The sequence below is a fragment of the Ictidomys tridecemlineatus genome, chromosome 4 (genome assembly GCF_052094955.1).
Source record: "Ictidomys tridecemlineatus isolate mIctTri1 chromosome 4, mIctTri1.hap1, whole genome shotgun sequence".
NCBI lineage: Eukaryota > Metazoa > Chordata > Mammalia > Rodentia > Sciuridae > Ictidomys > Ictidomys tridecemlineatus.
Genome location: NC_135480.1, coordinates 203137542 through 203152140, shown reverse-complemented (window position 1 = coordinate 203152140; position 14599 = coordinate 203137542). Strand labels below are relative to the sequence as shown.

At 55.7% G+C, this 14599-nt stretch overlaps 1 protein-coding gene and 1 long non-coding RNA gene across 4 annotated transcripts; one reads left to right on the top strand and one right to left on the bottom strand.

Annotated features, from left to right (window-relative positions):
* Positions 1–251: 251 nt before the first annotated feature.
* Positions 252–6766, bottom strand: LOC120889908 (uncharacterized). The gene is made up of 2 exons (XR_005734127.2): positions 6510–6766; positions 252–1921 (listed from the first exon to the last, which is right to left on the bottom strand). It is a non-coding gene; the product is annotated as an uncharacterized LOC120889908 (long non-coding RNA).
* A 234-nt stretch (positions 6767–7000) lies between these two features.
* On the top strand, positions 7001–11484 carry Ptges2 (prostaglandin E synthase 2). Of its 3 annotated transcripts, none has more exons than XM_005321016.4 (7): positions 7001–7291; positions 8192–8389; positions 8718–8776; positions 9033–9182; positions 9357–9557; positions 9980–10097; positions 10878–11484. In XM_005321016.4, the coding sequence occupies exons 1-7, from the start codon at positions 7001–7003 to the stop codon at positions 11004–11006; spliced, it is 1146 nt and encodes a 381-aa protein (XP_005321073.2). In that variant the 3' UTR covers positions 11007–11484. The 3 variants fall into 3 exon arrangements, with proteins under 3 accessions (XP_005321073.2, XP_077904440.1, XP_077904441.1); XM_078048314.1 differs by having other exon boundaries at positions 9938–10097; XM_078048315.1 differs by lacking the exon at positions 10878–11484 and having other exon boundaries at positions 9916–10052.
* Positions 11485–14599: the final 3115 nt, after the last annotated feature.

Genomic DNA, 14599 nt, shown 5'->3' with positions numbered 1-14599 from the left:
GTTCCAAGATCTCATCCAGTATACTATATTAGATGTAGTCATTGTATTAGGCTAATTGTTTTACTGTTGTAGGGACAAACAAGGCAAGACACTGAAGATAGCAAAAACCATTTTATTTGGCTGCAGCCAGGTTCAGAGGGCACAGCTTTTGCTGTAATCAATCAATCCCCTGAACCCCGAGTTCAGGGAGTTGCAGAGTTTTATACCCAGCATATAAGGGGAGGGGCTCAGAAATTCACAGTCTGCAGAAGTTCACAGTTTTTAAGCAGCTTTTTATTTCACTGTTTTGGGCAACAAAGACAACACCTGAGAAGTGGGGAGCTTCTTCTCTCCTTTCTTTCCTCCCCCTGCCAACTGTTACCATGGAGCCCAACTGTAACTTATCTTTTCTTTTAATATTTATTTTTTAGTTTTTGGTGAACACAACATCTTTATTTATTTATTTTTTTTTAGAGAGAGAGAGAGAGAGAATTTCAACATTTATTTTTTAGTTTTCAGCGGACACAACGTCTTTGTTTGTATGTGGTGCTGAGGATCGAACCCCGGGCCACACTCATGCCAGGTGAGCCTACTACCGCTTGAGCCACATCCCCAGCCCATAACTTATCTTAAAAATGTAGACATCTCTGTGGAGTCCAGCTCAAGGCCAGAGGCCTTGTTTACACATTTCTACAAACTACTTCACTGTGAAAACTAGTAAGGGGGTGTCCAGCACCTGGAGTTCTGGTATCTTCCTGGCCAGTGGCCAAGTAAAACAGGGCAACTTGAAAACAGGAAGTTTATCTACATTGAACTCTTTGCAGAGAGTCTCTTGCTGACAGTCCTAAAATCAGCCATGGTGAAGATTTCTGGAGAGGCCCAGTTAAAATTTTCCTTTGGAGAAAGAGGGTGCCACTACATTACTACAATTAAATACCAGAGGGAGGTTACTTTATAAAGAAAACAAGTTTATTTTGACTTCTGATTCTGGAGGAACAAGGTTGAGGGGTCACATTTGGTGGTGGCCTTTCTGCCTGCAGAATCCCAAAATAGTGTGTCACATGGCAAGAGACAGGGAGCACTATGGGCTTGCCTCACATGCACAAGGCCCTGGGTTCGATCCCCAGCAACAAAAAATAAATAAAAATAAAACCACTATTGGGGTGGCCAGCACCGCCAGGGTAGGTTCCTGCTCAGGAGGTGTGAGCTGCTTGGGAAATAAAAAGTCTGAAATAATCAGAAATAAAGACAGAGTCAGAAATTAGATAGGAAAAGGGGAGCACCTGATGGGTCTTCCAGTCCCGACGGGAGCTGGAACCGAACAGCTGAAGACGCCCCGATTCTTTATTGAAGGAGAGTCCATCAAAGCCAGGGAGAAGGCTTCAGTGGGAAGAGTCTTGGTTTGCGGTTGCTCCTGGGTGCAGCAGGGGTCTTGCAGCAAACAGGTGGATTGGCATTTTGCCAAGCCACACCCATCTCTGAGAGGCTGGTGGCTCCAGCTGGGTCACCGATCTCTGGTGCTGTGCTGAACTTGTGGGGCTGGGCGGGACGCCACGTGAACCAGGCGTTCTAAACCAGCAGGGTCGCTGCAGCAGGCTTTCCTGCCTAATGGTCCACATCGCTTTAGCTCCTGCACAGCTCGCAGATGGCCGCTGGCAGCCACCTGGATTCAATTAGGACAGCCACCCTGATGACCTCAAATCCTAATCACCGCCCAAGGCCCCCTCCAAATGTCATAGTCAGATTACGTTTCCACCTTCTGCTATCTCAGGATGGGGATCTGACTTCAGCTCATCCCAGGGACATAAACCGCAGCAGTACTCTGCCTCCTCAGGGTTCTGGGCTGTGAGGCTCCTCAGACTTTCTGGGTTTTGATCTTGACAACGTGAGATCTGTCTTGGTGGTGGAGTGTTTGTTCTCACAATTAGACTGGGGTTAGAGGCTTTAGGGAGGAAGGTCAGAAAAAACAAAAAGTCATTTTTGCATCGTATGGTATCAAGGGTAGTATCAATAAGGGCACCTCATGGTTAATGTTGAATTGGTCAAGGTCAAGGTTTTGCCAGGTTTCTCTACTGGGAAGTTATTTTTTCCCCCTTCCTATACTGTGCTCTTCAGAAGGAACACAGCCCTCAGCTAAAGAGTGTGGGGGGGGTTTGCTCCACCACCTCAGGGGCACAGTATTACATAAATTATTTGGAATCCTTCTGCAGGTGAGATTTGTCTCTCCTCCCTTATATGCTTCCCATATCAGGGATTGGACCTAGGGGTGCTCTATACCACTGGCCTTCTAGTTTGAGACAGCTTCATTAAGGTGCCAAGGCTGGCCTCAAACTTGTGATCCTCCTGTCTCAGCCTCCTGAGTACCTGGACAGACAGGTACGTACCACTGTGCCAGACTCAATCATTTATTTATGTATGTATTTATTTATTTATTGTGGTGCTGGGGATTGAACTCTGGGCCTTATGCATGCAAGGCAAACACTCTACCAACTGAGCTATATCCCCAACCCTCAATCATTTATTTAGATCAATATTAACTCATGTCCTGCCCACGTCCCACGAAGGCGGTAGGGTCAGAGTTCCTCTGCATGGAGTGAACTGGCTGTGAAATAAAGCTAAGAAAGGAAGGTGGCGGAAATCCACACTACACAGAAAGTAACTTTGAACAGCGAGGGCCACCCTTAGGGGTCCAGCTTCCACAGTGGAGAGAGAGAAAGACAGCGTTCAGTTTATTTACACAAGGGAGTTTCAAAGGTGTTCTTCAGAGTGTTCTTCACCAATAAGGCAGGAGCTGGGCTGTCTAAACCCAGAGGGTTACGCCCAATTCCAGAGCTAGGAGAGCTGTGTGATAGAGAGAGACGTCACGCCTCGGGCAGTCTACCCTTGGGAATGCCGGGATTGTTCCCAAGGGGAGACCTAGGGCCCCGTAGCTCAGCATAGAGGAAAAGACCACTCAAGTAGCCTCATGGGGGGCGACCACGCGCATGATGTCTATTCTATGGATCATAATCCAGTACGACCTCATTTCTACTTTGTATTTTCTATTTATTTTGTTGCTCAAATTGTCCCAACTTTGGCCATTGGGAGCTCCTGAGTCCTTTTGGTATAGCCCTTTAAGTGTAGTTTTTGAGCAATTTGGGAAGATTAGATATAAATAAATGCCACAATGATGGGGTTTTAACTCAGTAGCAAAGCACTTGCCTAGCAGGCAAGAGGCCCTGGGTTCTCCCCCAGTATGGAAAAAAAAAAAAAAAAGCCACAAAACTACTACCAAATCCAGACAGTGAAACAGTGAGTATCTTCATCACCTCACAAAGATCTCCCAAGGATCTCCTCTTGCCCCTTCTATAATCCACCCCTCCTGCTCTCCTCCATGACTTTCCCACCCCAGGCAACTCTGGCCACAGACTAGTTCGCATCCCCTGTTCGGATGGTATCTGCAGTGAGGACTCTTCACTGTCCGCCTCTTTCACTCAGCATAATTCTTTTTTTTTTTTTTCCGAGGGGGGGTGGTTCTGGGATTGAACCCAGGGGGACTCAACCACTGAGCCCCATCCCCAACCTATTTTGTGTTTTATTTAGTGACAGGGTCTCACTGAGTTCCTTAGTACCTTGCAGTTGCTGAGGCTGGCTTTGAACTTGCGATCCTCCTGCCTCAGCCTCCCTAGCTGCTGGGATTACAGGTGTGTGTGGCATGATTCTTATGCATCTCATCCCTTCTGTAGGTCCTGGGTTCGATGAGGGCAGTGAGACACTCAGAGCCCCCCTGAAGTGTTGGGGAGGGGCAGATGGCAGAGTGAGCCCTGGGGAGTCGTGGAGTGGGCAGGAGTGGCAGGACTCCTGGGGTCCCCATTGGCCACTGTGCCGGAACAGTAGGCAAGAAAGGAGCCAGGTAGGAAGGATGGGCAGGTTGGTAGTTGTGGCAGCACTGAAGTGAGAGGTCCTGGGGGTCTATCCCAGAGGGAGTTGTAAATGCAGGCCTGGAGTTAGGATAAGGCTGAGCTGAGGACACAGGTGAGGTCCTTCAGAATAGAGATGGTGACAGAAACCAGGGAAGAGAGGTATGGTCAAGGATGTGTGCACTGACCTCCAAGGGGCTAGGACTAAACCCTGAAGAACTCAATTTTCTTGCAGAAGAGGAGAGGACAGAGGTGACTGGAAAGCATGTCCAGAGAGGCTAAAGGTAAACCAGTAGCGGTGGGGTCACAGAGATACAGAGGGGCTTGTGACTGTACTGCTGGCACCCAGAAAGGTGGCCACCCAGGAAGGTGGTTACAGAAGTTCAGCCCAAAATGGGGCTCATGGGCTGGCAAGGTCTGGGTTCTGCCTACACAGAAGCTCCACTGTTTCCTGTGTGCAAGAACCTGTGGGCCTAGCAACCTGTTCCCAGGGATCCCTGCAGCAACAGAGAAGAACGCACCTGTCTTAGTCTGTTCCTGCTGCTATTAACAAAAATTCCACACACCAGGGGTGGTGGTGCATGCCAGGAATCCCAGCAACTCGGGAGGCTGAGGCAGGAGGATCGTGAGTTCAAAGCCAGATTCAACAACTTAGACCCTAAGAAACTAAGTGAGCCTTGACTCTACATAAAATAGAAAAAGGGCTGGAGCTGTGGCTCGGTGGTTAAGTACCTTTGGGTTCATACCCGATTAAAAAAAAAAAGCCACAGACTGGGTTATTTAAAAATGATATAAATTTATTGCCCACACTTCTGGAAGCTGGAAAGCCAAGATGAAGACACCAGCAGGGTCAGTGTCTGGCCAGTTCCCCATGGTTGGCACTGTGCAGGTGTCCTCGCCATATGGAATGAGTGGAAGGCAAAAAAGGTCTGACTAGTTCCCTGGAGCCCCTTCACGAGTACTAATTCCATTCATGAGAGGTGGTTTAATTACCTCCTCAAATTCTCACCTCTTAACACTGTCACACTGGGTATTAAGTTCCTGCTTATAGATTTTGGGGGAATAGTAGCAATAGTCAGCATTCTGCCCCTTCATCTGGCCTTCAGGGGAGGATGAGGGCGAGACTCAGATCAGGAAGCAGTCAAGGAGGAGAAAAGCCAGGGAAGGAGCAGAGAGAAAGGGTGGGGTGGGAGCAGGGCTGGTGTAGAGGATTGGGTTGGGTGCAATCAGGGACAGGCTGGGGCTGAGAGATAGTTAGGGATGGGGCCTCAGGCCCAGACTGAACTCCCCTTTCCCTTATTTAGCCCGGAGATTCACTCAGACTTGAGTCTAGGTCTTCATCCTGCTCAGCTACAGCTTGTTCCTCTGCCCTGAGGCCCCGTGGGCATTAAGCAGATGGCCTAGTGCTGGAATGAATTGAGAGGCACCACAGGGACCAAGGGCAGTGAGGCAGAACCAGCACTGTTCAGCAAGCCAAGAGCTGTCTTGGTCAAGAGGACAAAAAGAGAAGAAATTTGCCTTGGCAGATGAACTGGGCATTGGGTTTCCTTCCTAGATTTAGTAAAGGATAAAGCATCCTATCCTAGGGTGGAGCAGCTGCTGGGTGGGCAAAAAATAGGGGTGTCTCAGGCATCAGTCTCATATCAACCTTACCAGCCTCTCCCTATTCATTTTTCCCCCACTTAATTCAAACACATCTCAATGCAGGAGATATCTTTCATTATTCCTGCATTGCAAGTGGGAAAACGCAAATTGGAGAAGGCAAAGAGAGGTGATGGTTGATGGTTCTCCTGCTCCCCAGCAGTGCTGTGGCTGCAACAGGCTGTAAAACAGGTCACACCAACAAAGCCAGGTGGCTAGGGACACGGATCAGTGCCTCCAGCTAAGCCAAGCCAGTTAAGCTCCATTAGGTCCCTCTCAAAGTCTTGATCTCCCTAGGGGCTAAAGGAAATAGCTGGAACAAATCTCAAATGGGCGACATCCCTGAATCTGCCTGTTTCCCATTTTGTAAAAAGTGCTCTCGATTCTCCAGTGTTGCCGTTCCCAGAGACCAGTTGGCCCAGCACCTCGGACACGGTGCCTACAACTCAGTGTCCATGGGAATACTGGGAGGATTCTTCGAGCTCTTCCAGGTCCCTGTCCTGGCTCCAATTCTTTCTGGGAAAGCAAAGCAGCCCCTGAGTCACCTGCTTCTCCTAAGCCACTGTCCTCGCCTTGGGCTCCCATCTCCACCCGCATGCCCAGACTCCATGGGGGCCGGACATTGCGGCCTCAGGTCCCAAGGTAGAGGCAGTGGCAGAACCCTGGGCAGAGAGGGTGGAAGGCGGAGACGGAGCGGGGCGGAGCCCGAGCACGCCCCGCCCCTCCGGATCTCCGCCAGCCACGCCCCTCCGGGCCGCCAGGTGGGGCCTTCCCAGGGCTGCCCTCCGAGAAGCCTAGGCGGTGGAGGCTCGGGCGCTCAGCCCGGGTGAGCGAGCCCGGCGGTGAGGCGCGGCAACCCAGACTCCTGCTCTGCCCCATCCTGCCCGGGGGCCTCCGGGTCGGCCAGCCCGGCGCTGCGCGTGGGCTGCCTGAGACACGTGATTTCCTAGGCCCCGCTTTGGGTTTGGAAAAGTTTATGGTTTGGGTTACCGCAGAGGTGTACTCGGGAGGGCAGGAAGAGCTCGAATCGCCGCCACCTCGGGTCGGGCCCCCACCGCGGCCTTCACTGAAGCCGGGGCCCTTTCCTTGACGGTCGTCAGGATTCAATCTCTTTCGAATGGGTGCACACTGCAGAAGAGGCTAACCACGTATCGCAGGCTGTCGCACCGCTCGGAAGCCACGCAGCACGCCGAGCGGCCGAGCCGCGGCTGGCACGCAGGTACGCGCCGATCACCGCCGACACCTGTTGCAGACGCACCCTCGGAAGCCAGAGGCCTTGAGTCGCTTCCAGACACCCCCCGGTGTACTTCTGCGGCTCTGGTTGGCACACACGGCTAATCCGAATAGGGCTGCCGGTCCCAGCTCGGCGTCACCATCACCCTAGGCAACCCGCCGCGCTTCCGGAACCCGGCCCTTTAAGGAGAGCCCGAGCCTGCGCGTCTTGGTTTCGCGCGCCCGCCCGTGGCCTCGGAGGAACGAACATGGCCCAGGCGGCGCGGGCGGCTGGGGCGGCTCGGGCGCTGTGGCCCGGTCGGTGCGCGTTGGCAGAGAGGCTGGGCGGCCGCCCCTGGCCACCATTCCTCGCGCAGAGCCGGGCGGGCTTCGCGGGGGCTGCTGGTGGCCCGGGGACCCCTGCCGCCGCCGCCCGCAAGGGGAGCCCGCGGCTACTGGGGGCGGCGGCGCTAGCCCTGGGGGGCGCCCTGGGGCTGTACCACACCGCACGGTGGCACCTGCGCGCCCAGGACCTCCGCGCCGAGCGCTCAGCCGCCCAGGTAAGGCCTGGCTGGGCTGTGGATGGAGATTCTGGGATCAGCGACGAAACTAGACTCCTGGGAACCAGTGGGGTCGGGAGTCGCCTCCTCCGCCTGCTTGTGACCTTGGGCTAGCGACTCGGCCTTTGGTGTCAACCGGCAGCCTCCTCATCCGTAAAATGGGGACGCGACTGCTGCTTACTAGCCCAGAACTGTGTGTATTTCTCATGAAATCGTTGTGTCTGAAGCAGCAGCACTTTCATGGAACTAGTGACCCTTTGACTCCAGGCCCTGAAATGAAGGTGTCCCTCTAGCCCGGTGGTGACTCAGCCACCCTTGAGAGCTTATAGGCTGCACCACTACAGCCCCCTCCTCATGCGGATGCCCCTTTCCTGACCCGGGGAGGGGAGTGGATTAGGCGTGGCACCCTGCCCACCTGTGTCCAGTCCCAGGTTTCCCCTGTGAACCCAACCCTGAGGGAGGTGGTCCTGGCGGCCCTGGTCAGCCCTCCCCCTTGCAGAATTGAGATGGACCAACTGAGTTGTGCTGGCCTAGGTACCAAATAGCTCTGTCCCCTCACCCAGAGGTCCCTGGGGTTGGTGCACTGCCGCTGGAGAGAGGCACAGCCTGGGACATCCTTTGAGACTGGAGGGGAACGATCAGTGTCCGAACAGTGTTGGGCAGAGACACTGGAGGGTTCTTCTAAGCAGACCTTCCACAGGTGCTGGCCCTGCCCTGAGGCCTGCCAGCTGGTGGCCTACACCTGGGCCATCCGCCACGGCAGCCCCTTCCCTGCCTGCCACCCTGTTCTCCCCGTATTCTCAGGGTCAACTCAAAAGACTCCCTGGGAAAGGTGTCTGCCCAGGTGGGGCCTGGGCAGGGGTGCCAGGCCTCAGAAGCCCCTCCTCTGCTCCCCCTCAGCTCTCCTTGTCCAGCCGCCTGCAGCTGACCCTGTACCAGTACAAGACATGTCCCTTCTGCAGCAAAGTCCGTGCCTTCCTGGACTTCCACGCCCTGCCTTACGAGGTGGTGGAGGTGAACCCTGTGCGCCGGACTGAGATCAAATTCTCCTCATACAGGAAGGTGCCCATCTTGGTGGCCCAGGACGGAGACAGCTTGGTGAGCCTCAGGGACTCCCCACCTTGCTCTGTCTTGGGTTGACTCTGGCCCTGTGGTGCATGGCTGGGCCCAGACACAGGGGTCCCTGGCTCCTGCCCCCACCATTAGCCACACTTGGTTGCCCTGAGGCAGAATGAGGGCCTGAGGGAAGGGAGGGCCAAGCTCAGGGGGCATTGGTTTTAGGGACCAGTCCTTGAGGATGGATAAACAGGGTTCAGGTCCCACACAACCAGTTCACTCACAGCCCTGGTGTCAGTGTTTTTAGGAGCCAGTGGGTCCTACTGGTGCCAGCCAGAACCTTTGATCTAAACCTCCTCTTCTCTTTCAGCAACAACTGAACGATTCCTCTGTCATTATCAGTGCCCTCAAAACCTACTTGGTGTCTGGGTAAGGAGTCCCTGGGAAGCCCAGGTAGGCGGGGGTGGGGCTGCTGCTGAGATTTCCAGAATGGGCCAGTGTTGTCCTCCCCTGAGACCTCTGTCAAGGACGTGCTCCCGGTGTCTAACCCAAATCCTTTTTGCTTCATGAGGGTGAAGAGCCTTTATGGGTCAGTCCTGGCTCCAGCTGGGCTGGGTGAGGCTGGGTTGGTGGCCAGGGGACAGGAGAAGGAAGGAGCTGGTGAGAATGTGGCTCTCTCTCACAGGCAGCCCCTGGAAGAGGTCATCACCTATTACCCACCCATGAAGTCTATGAATGACCAGGGCAAGGAGGTGACCGAGTTCTGCAACAAGTACTGGCTCATGCTGGATGAGAAGGAGGCCCAGCGCATGTATGGTGGCAAGGAGGCGAGGACGTGAGTGGGACCGGGGCCTCCTGGGGTAGTGGTGAGGACACATCGACTGTGTGGGAGAGCGTGGGAGGCCACCACCCCGGGAGTGTGGGCAGGCTGTGGGGAGCCTTCCGCTCCTGCACTCCAGGCCCTGGCTCGGGAAGTCCACTTGCCCTGATGTCCTTCTTGGGCCTGCAGGGAGGAGATGAAGTGGCGGCAGTGGGCAGACGACTGGCTGGTGCACCTCATCTCGCCCAACGTGTACCGCACGCCTGCCGAGGCCCTGGCCTCCTTCGACTACATAGTCCGTGAGGGCAAGTTCGGGGCCCTGGAGGGCGCCATGGCCAAGTATGCGGGCGCAGCCGCCATGTACCTCATCAGCAAGCGCCTCAAGAGCAGGTGATGGCGTGTGCATGTGCTCCGAGGCATGACCCTCTGTGTGCTGGTCCCATTAACCCTCTGGGGAGGATGGCGGGAGATGGGGCCCAGAGGAGGCAAGGCAGGACAGAGGCCCAGAGGAGGCCAGGCAGAATGGAGTCCAGAGGAGGCAAGGTGGGACGGGGGCCACTGGACACAAGGCAGGACGGGTCTAGCACGCCTGATCCCCTTGGGGACTGAAGCCAGGGCTCTGCCTCATGCCTTCCTCCGCTCCTATACTCGGGGTGAGTCACTGCCCCTTATCCCATCTGGGACATCTCTGCAGGTGCCTCCCGTCATGTGGGGGCCTCCCTGCTCACCCAGCCTTCCCATTCCCCAGAGGAGGCCCCGCTTCCACCTAGGCCAGGGAGCATCCTCCTGATGGGACCCCCTGCTCCTGCCAGGCACCACCTCCGGGACGACGTGCGAGAGGACCTCTATGAGGCGGCGAACAAGTGGGTGGCAGCAGTCGGCGGAGACCGGCCCTTCATGGGGGGCCAGACGCCCAACCTCGCTGACCTGGTGGGTGTAGTGCTGGCGGGCAGTGCCCAGATGAGGCCTTGGGGTGGGGGACTGGAAGGAAAGCCCAGGCCATGACTGTGACCACCCAGAGGCAGCTGTGTGCCCCCGCTCAGGGGCAGAGACCCAGCTCAAGAGTAGCCTAAGGGAAAAGCCGACTACCAGGAACTGTCCTGTTCCCATAACTGACAAGTCCAGGGGAGGGGTGGTTTTTAGGCCTGGCTGGATCCAGGGGCCCAAGGGCAGCATCAGGGCCGAGACTGTCCCCGTCATCGTCTCACCCTGCCTTCCCTGGGGTTGGTCAGCCTTGGGTAGGTCTGAGTGGGACTCCAGGCTTCCACCCGGCAAAGTCTTACTGCCTGGCTTCAGTGGCAGCTCTGAAGCAGTCCTGCAAGGCTGGGCTGGCCCCGTGGTGGAGCGCGCCTGGCACGCAAGGCCCGGGGTCGAGCCCAGCCACCAAAACAAGGAACAGCCAGAGTGGCCTGGGCCTTAGAGTGGAGTCCTGGGATCTCCTCCCCAAATCTCAGGCCCTGAGAGCCAGGAGGACATTTTCCCCAGGGAGACTGGAGGCGGACTCCTGCCTAGAAGGAGCAGGCGACAGCCATCCTGTGCATCTCATTCAAGCTCCATGCGCAAAGTTGACCCTTCAGTGGGTCATGAGGTCTGAGTGGGGATGTGACAGGCCCCAGGCACACAGCTGGCAGAGGAGCAGACAGGTCTGGGTGCTCCCTGGGGCCGCTGTGCCCGTCTGGCCCGGCCTCAGGTCCGTTGTCCCCACCCCAGGCAGTGTATGGCGTGCTGCGGGTGATGGAGGGTCTGGAGGCCTTCGACGACCTGATGCGGCACACGCACATCCAGCCCTGGTACCTGCGGGTGGAGAAGGCCATTGCCGAGGCCCCCCCAGTGCACTGAGCCGCCCCGCCCAGTGGAGGGTAGCAGCAGAGGAGGCCAGCTGCTGGGAACCGGGGCCTGGCCAGGCCCTGCGAAGCTGTGTGTGCTGGGAGTGGCGGGGTGTCTACCCGTGTCCGCCTCCCCAGCCTCGGACTCCTGAATGCCCGTAGGGCCTGGGTACTGGGCAGGGCCCGGGCTGGATCTCCCCATGACACCCGAGGGTCACAGGCTATGGAGAGCCCACCCCTCCTCCTCCCTCCTGCTCCCACCAGGCCCAGGTCCAGTCCTCCATTCTGGACCTCTTGCCCTCAGCCTTCTGGTGAGTTTCTTGGTGGCTGTCCTGGGGCCACACCCTGAGGGTGGGGTCAGCCTGGCTCCCACTGTGGATGCAGGCGGAGGCCAGTCCAGAAGAGTCCCCTCCCCAGGCCCCAGGTTCCGCGGTTCCCAGGTGCTGCCTGGGACTGTTGGCACGTTTGCAATAAAAAAATGTTTGCTGCTCCCCTGTGTGGTTGTGTCCTGAGGTCCGCGTGGCCAGAGCCAGGGCCAAGCCACAGCAGTAACTGCCGTTAGTCTAGTGTCTGCAGTCGGTGGGAGCCAGGTGGCTCACTGCCATGGAGTGACCCCAGCCTCCGTTCCTCATCTGTGAAATGGGTGCAGTAGCCCTGCTCACCAGAGAGTTGTGGGCGTTCAGTTGACAAGATATAGCAGGGCACACAGCAGGAGGCCAGCTCAGAGCAGGGTCCAGGTCCAGATGACCGGGTGGTTCAAACGTGGTCCTCAGAGGCGCACTTTAGAGGTGACCTCTCTGGCTGTCAGCTGTAGGCTGGGGCGGGGTCTGTAGCCAGTGTCTTCCAGAGCAAGGGTGGGATTGTGGAGGGTCCCACCCTGAGCAGAGCACCTGGTGGGGTTCCTGCTCCCCAGGTGCCATTGAGAGGCGTGGCCTGCCAAGGGACCTCCAGAGGGCAGCCAGTGAGCTGAACTCTGGGCCCTCTGATGAGGGTGGACTGGGCAGCCCCCAGACCCTCTTGGGAAAGTCTTAAAATTTTACTTTATTAGTATTTTTAGTTCCTCATAATCACTGAAATCACAGGAGGTGGCGGGAGCCGCCCTGGAGCCTGGCCCTGTTTCCCCAGCGGGCTGCTGCGGGCATTCTGGGTCTACTTGTCAGCACGTGTCACTGTCTTGCCCTTCAGGGCCACCCAGTACTCCCTTTTGGGACACACCACAGGCCACTTGCCCTGCCCCTGCCCCTGCCCCCTCTGGGGCGTTGAGTGCCAGGCCCCCAGGCTGCGGGAGGAGGGAGAGGTGCCAGCCCAGAGCCAGGCCGGCCTGGCTACGCCTCCCTCTGCGTCCCCCCATCGTCCCCCACCTCTCACTTCCCTTTTCTTCAGACAGGCTATTTCTGCCCCTTTCAGATCCTGTCCAGGGTTGTCCCCTGGTACATCTCTGGCACCAGGAGGCTGATTGGCCTCTGTCAGTCCCAAACTCTCCCAAAGGGGGCGTCTGGTGTGCCCCTCTTGTGATAAGCTGTCCACCTAGTGTCCACGACACCGTGGCCACGGGAGTGTCCCTGCTGTGCGCCCTGCTCTCGCTTCTCTTCTCCTGCACACCAAGCCCTGGCTGCCAGACAGTGCCTCTGTCTGTCTACAAGACTTGGAAATTACATTTTCTCTCATCTTCCCGTTGCGTGGAAAGCAGCCCGGTTGGGTTAGTGGGGGGCCATGTGGGGGGGCCATGCTGGGAGGCAGTGGCTCCTGGGGGCTTATCTACCCCCCCCCCCCCCCCCCGCTCTGGGTGGGGAGGTGCTGGCATCTGTGGTGTTCCAACTGTGCTAGTCAGATCCGATCCCTGGTTCCCTGTGACTGGTATTAGAGAATGGCTGGTCAGCCCACGGCCACCACAGGGCACCAACAGGGCCCAGCATCTTCCCCCAGTAACACCCGACACACACACCAGAGGGGACCTTTTATAAATGGGGCTTGGTAGTTTCCTTGGAGTTTTTCCTGTAGCCACCAGAGGGCGCTACAGTCTGCAGCACCCTGCAGTAAACAGGACCCGGGCTGCCCCTGGTGGCCAATTCCGGGTCCACTCCCTGGGCGACCTTCATTGGTCAGGGACTCTATTTGCCCAGGCTCTGAAGATGAGCAAGTAGGAAAAAAACACATCTCCAAGATAAAAGTCCCCAAGTCAGGAACTCTTACTCCATATTTTACATGCTCAGGTCACGTTTCTTGTCTTTTTGGGGGCGTACTGGGGATTGAACTCAGGCACTTGACCACTGAGCCACATCCCCAGCCCTATTTTGTGTTTTATTTGGAGGCAGGGTCTGAGTTGCTTAGCACTTCGCCGTTGCTGAGGCTGGCTTTGAACTTGCGATCCTCCTGCCTCAGCCTCCCAGGCCGCTGGTATTACAGGCATGCGCCACTGCGTCTGGCACATGTCCTTTAGTGGCATAGGCCTGAGTTGGGACCCTGCCACTGCTAGCTGACTTTGGACAAGCCCCTTCCCTCCTGTGAAATGCATGAGTAAACCTCCTTGGTGTTGGTGAGGTCAGGGCTGGGGGGTGTTTGGAAGATGACATGTGAGTGAGGGCATTCAACAGCTGGTGGGTGCACTTCTGCTCAGAAGAACACATTTCCCACTGTGTTTCTGGCTGGATTCCAGAGCTCAGGGTCAAGAGCAGCAGGAAGTGAGAACACAAGATCCCTTCTCCCTGGGAGCCAGGGAATCCCTGGGGACGAAAGCCCATGAGAATTCTGGTTTGCTTGTTTTCATTTGATTATGCAAATAATGTTTATTGTAAAGAAATAGAAATGGTTGATAAAAAGTTGATGTAAAATATTCACAGTCCATCTAGCCACTTTTGACATTTTGGGATATACAATTTTCTAGATTATTATTTTTTTTCACAGGGGGAAGGATACTGGGGATTGAACTCAGGGGCACTCGACCACTGAGCCACATCCCTAGCCCTATTTTGTATTTTATTAGAGACAGGGTCTCACTGAGTTGCTTAGTGCCTCACTAAATTGCTGAGGCTGGCTTTGAACTCCCGATCCTCCTGCCTCTGCCTTCCGAGTCGCTGGGATTATAGGTGTGCATTACCACGCCGGCTAGATTATTCTTTATATAGCTCACATATCCTGCACACAAACACACATCTACTGTATATTAAGTATATACATGCAGCAGTCAATTGAGGTCTATTTTGTGGCAACCCACTGTTTCAAATGCTTTCCAGGTATTACTTCATTTAATCCTAAAAGATCCCTGAGATTGAGTGAAACATGCCCATTTTACATATAAGGAAACTGAGGCACCAGAGGATGAAGTCATTTGCTTTGTGTGGTACAGTTAATTAAGGGGCAGAGGCAGCAGGGAGACCCAGATCTGCTGGCATCAGTTTCTGTGATCTTTTTTTTTCCTGGTGCTGGGGATGGAACCCAGGGTCTTGCTCACACTGGGCCTGCGCTGTCCCGCTGAGCCACACCTGGCCCTGTGCTGAAGTCTCTAGATTACAAACATATTCCAGGAGGTGGCTGTCCCCACCAATTCTAATGGCAGTACAGTTTTGCAGCTATTTCTTACTGCATTTAACCAGTCCAACAGGAAGG

Coding starts and splice junctions, on each gene's coding strand:
- Ptges2 (XM_078048314.1), top strand. CDS start 7,001: ATGGCCCAGGCGGCGCGGGCGGCTGGGGCGGCTCGGGCGCTGTGGCCC. Junction 9,183..9,356: donor GGTGGCAAGGAGGCGAGGAC/GTGAGTGGGACC, acceptor TTGGGCCTGCAG/GGAGGAGATGAAGTGGCGGC. Junction 9,558..9,937: donor AGCAAGCGCCTCAAGAGCAG/GTGATGGCGTGT, acceptor GCTTCCACCTAG/GCCAGGGAGCATCCTCCTGA.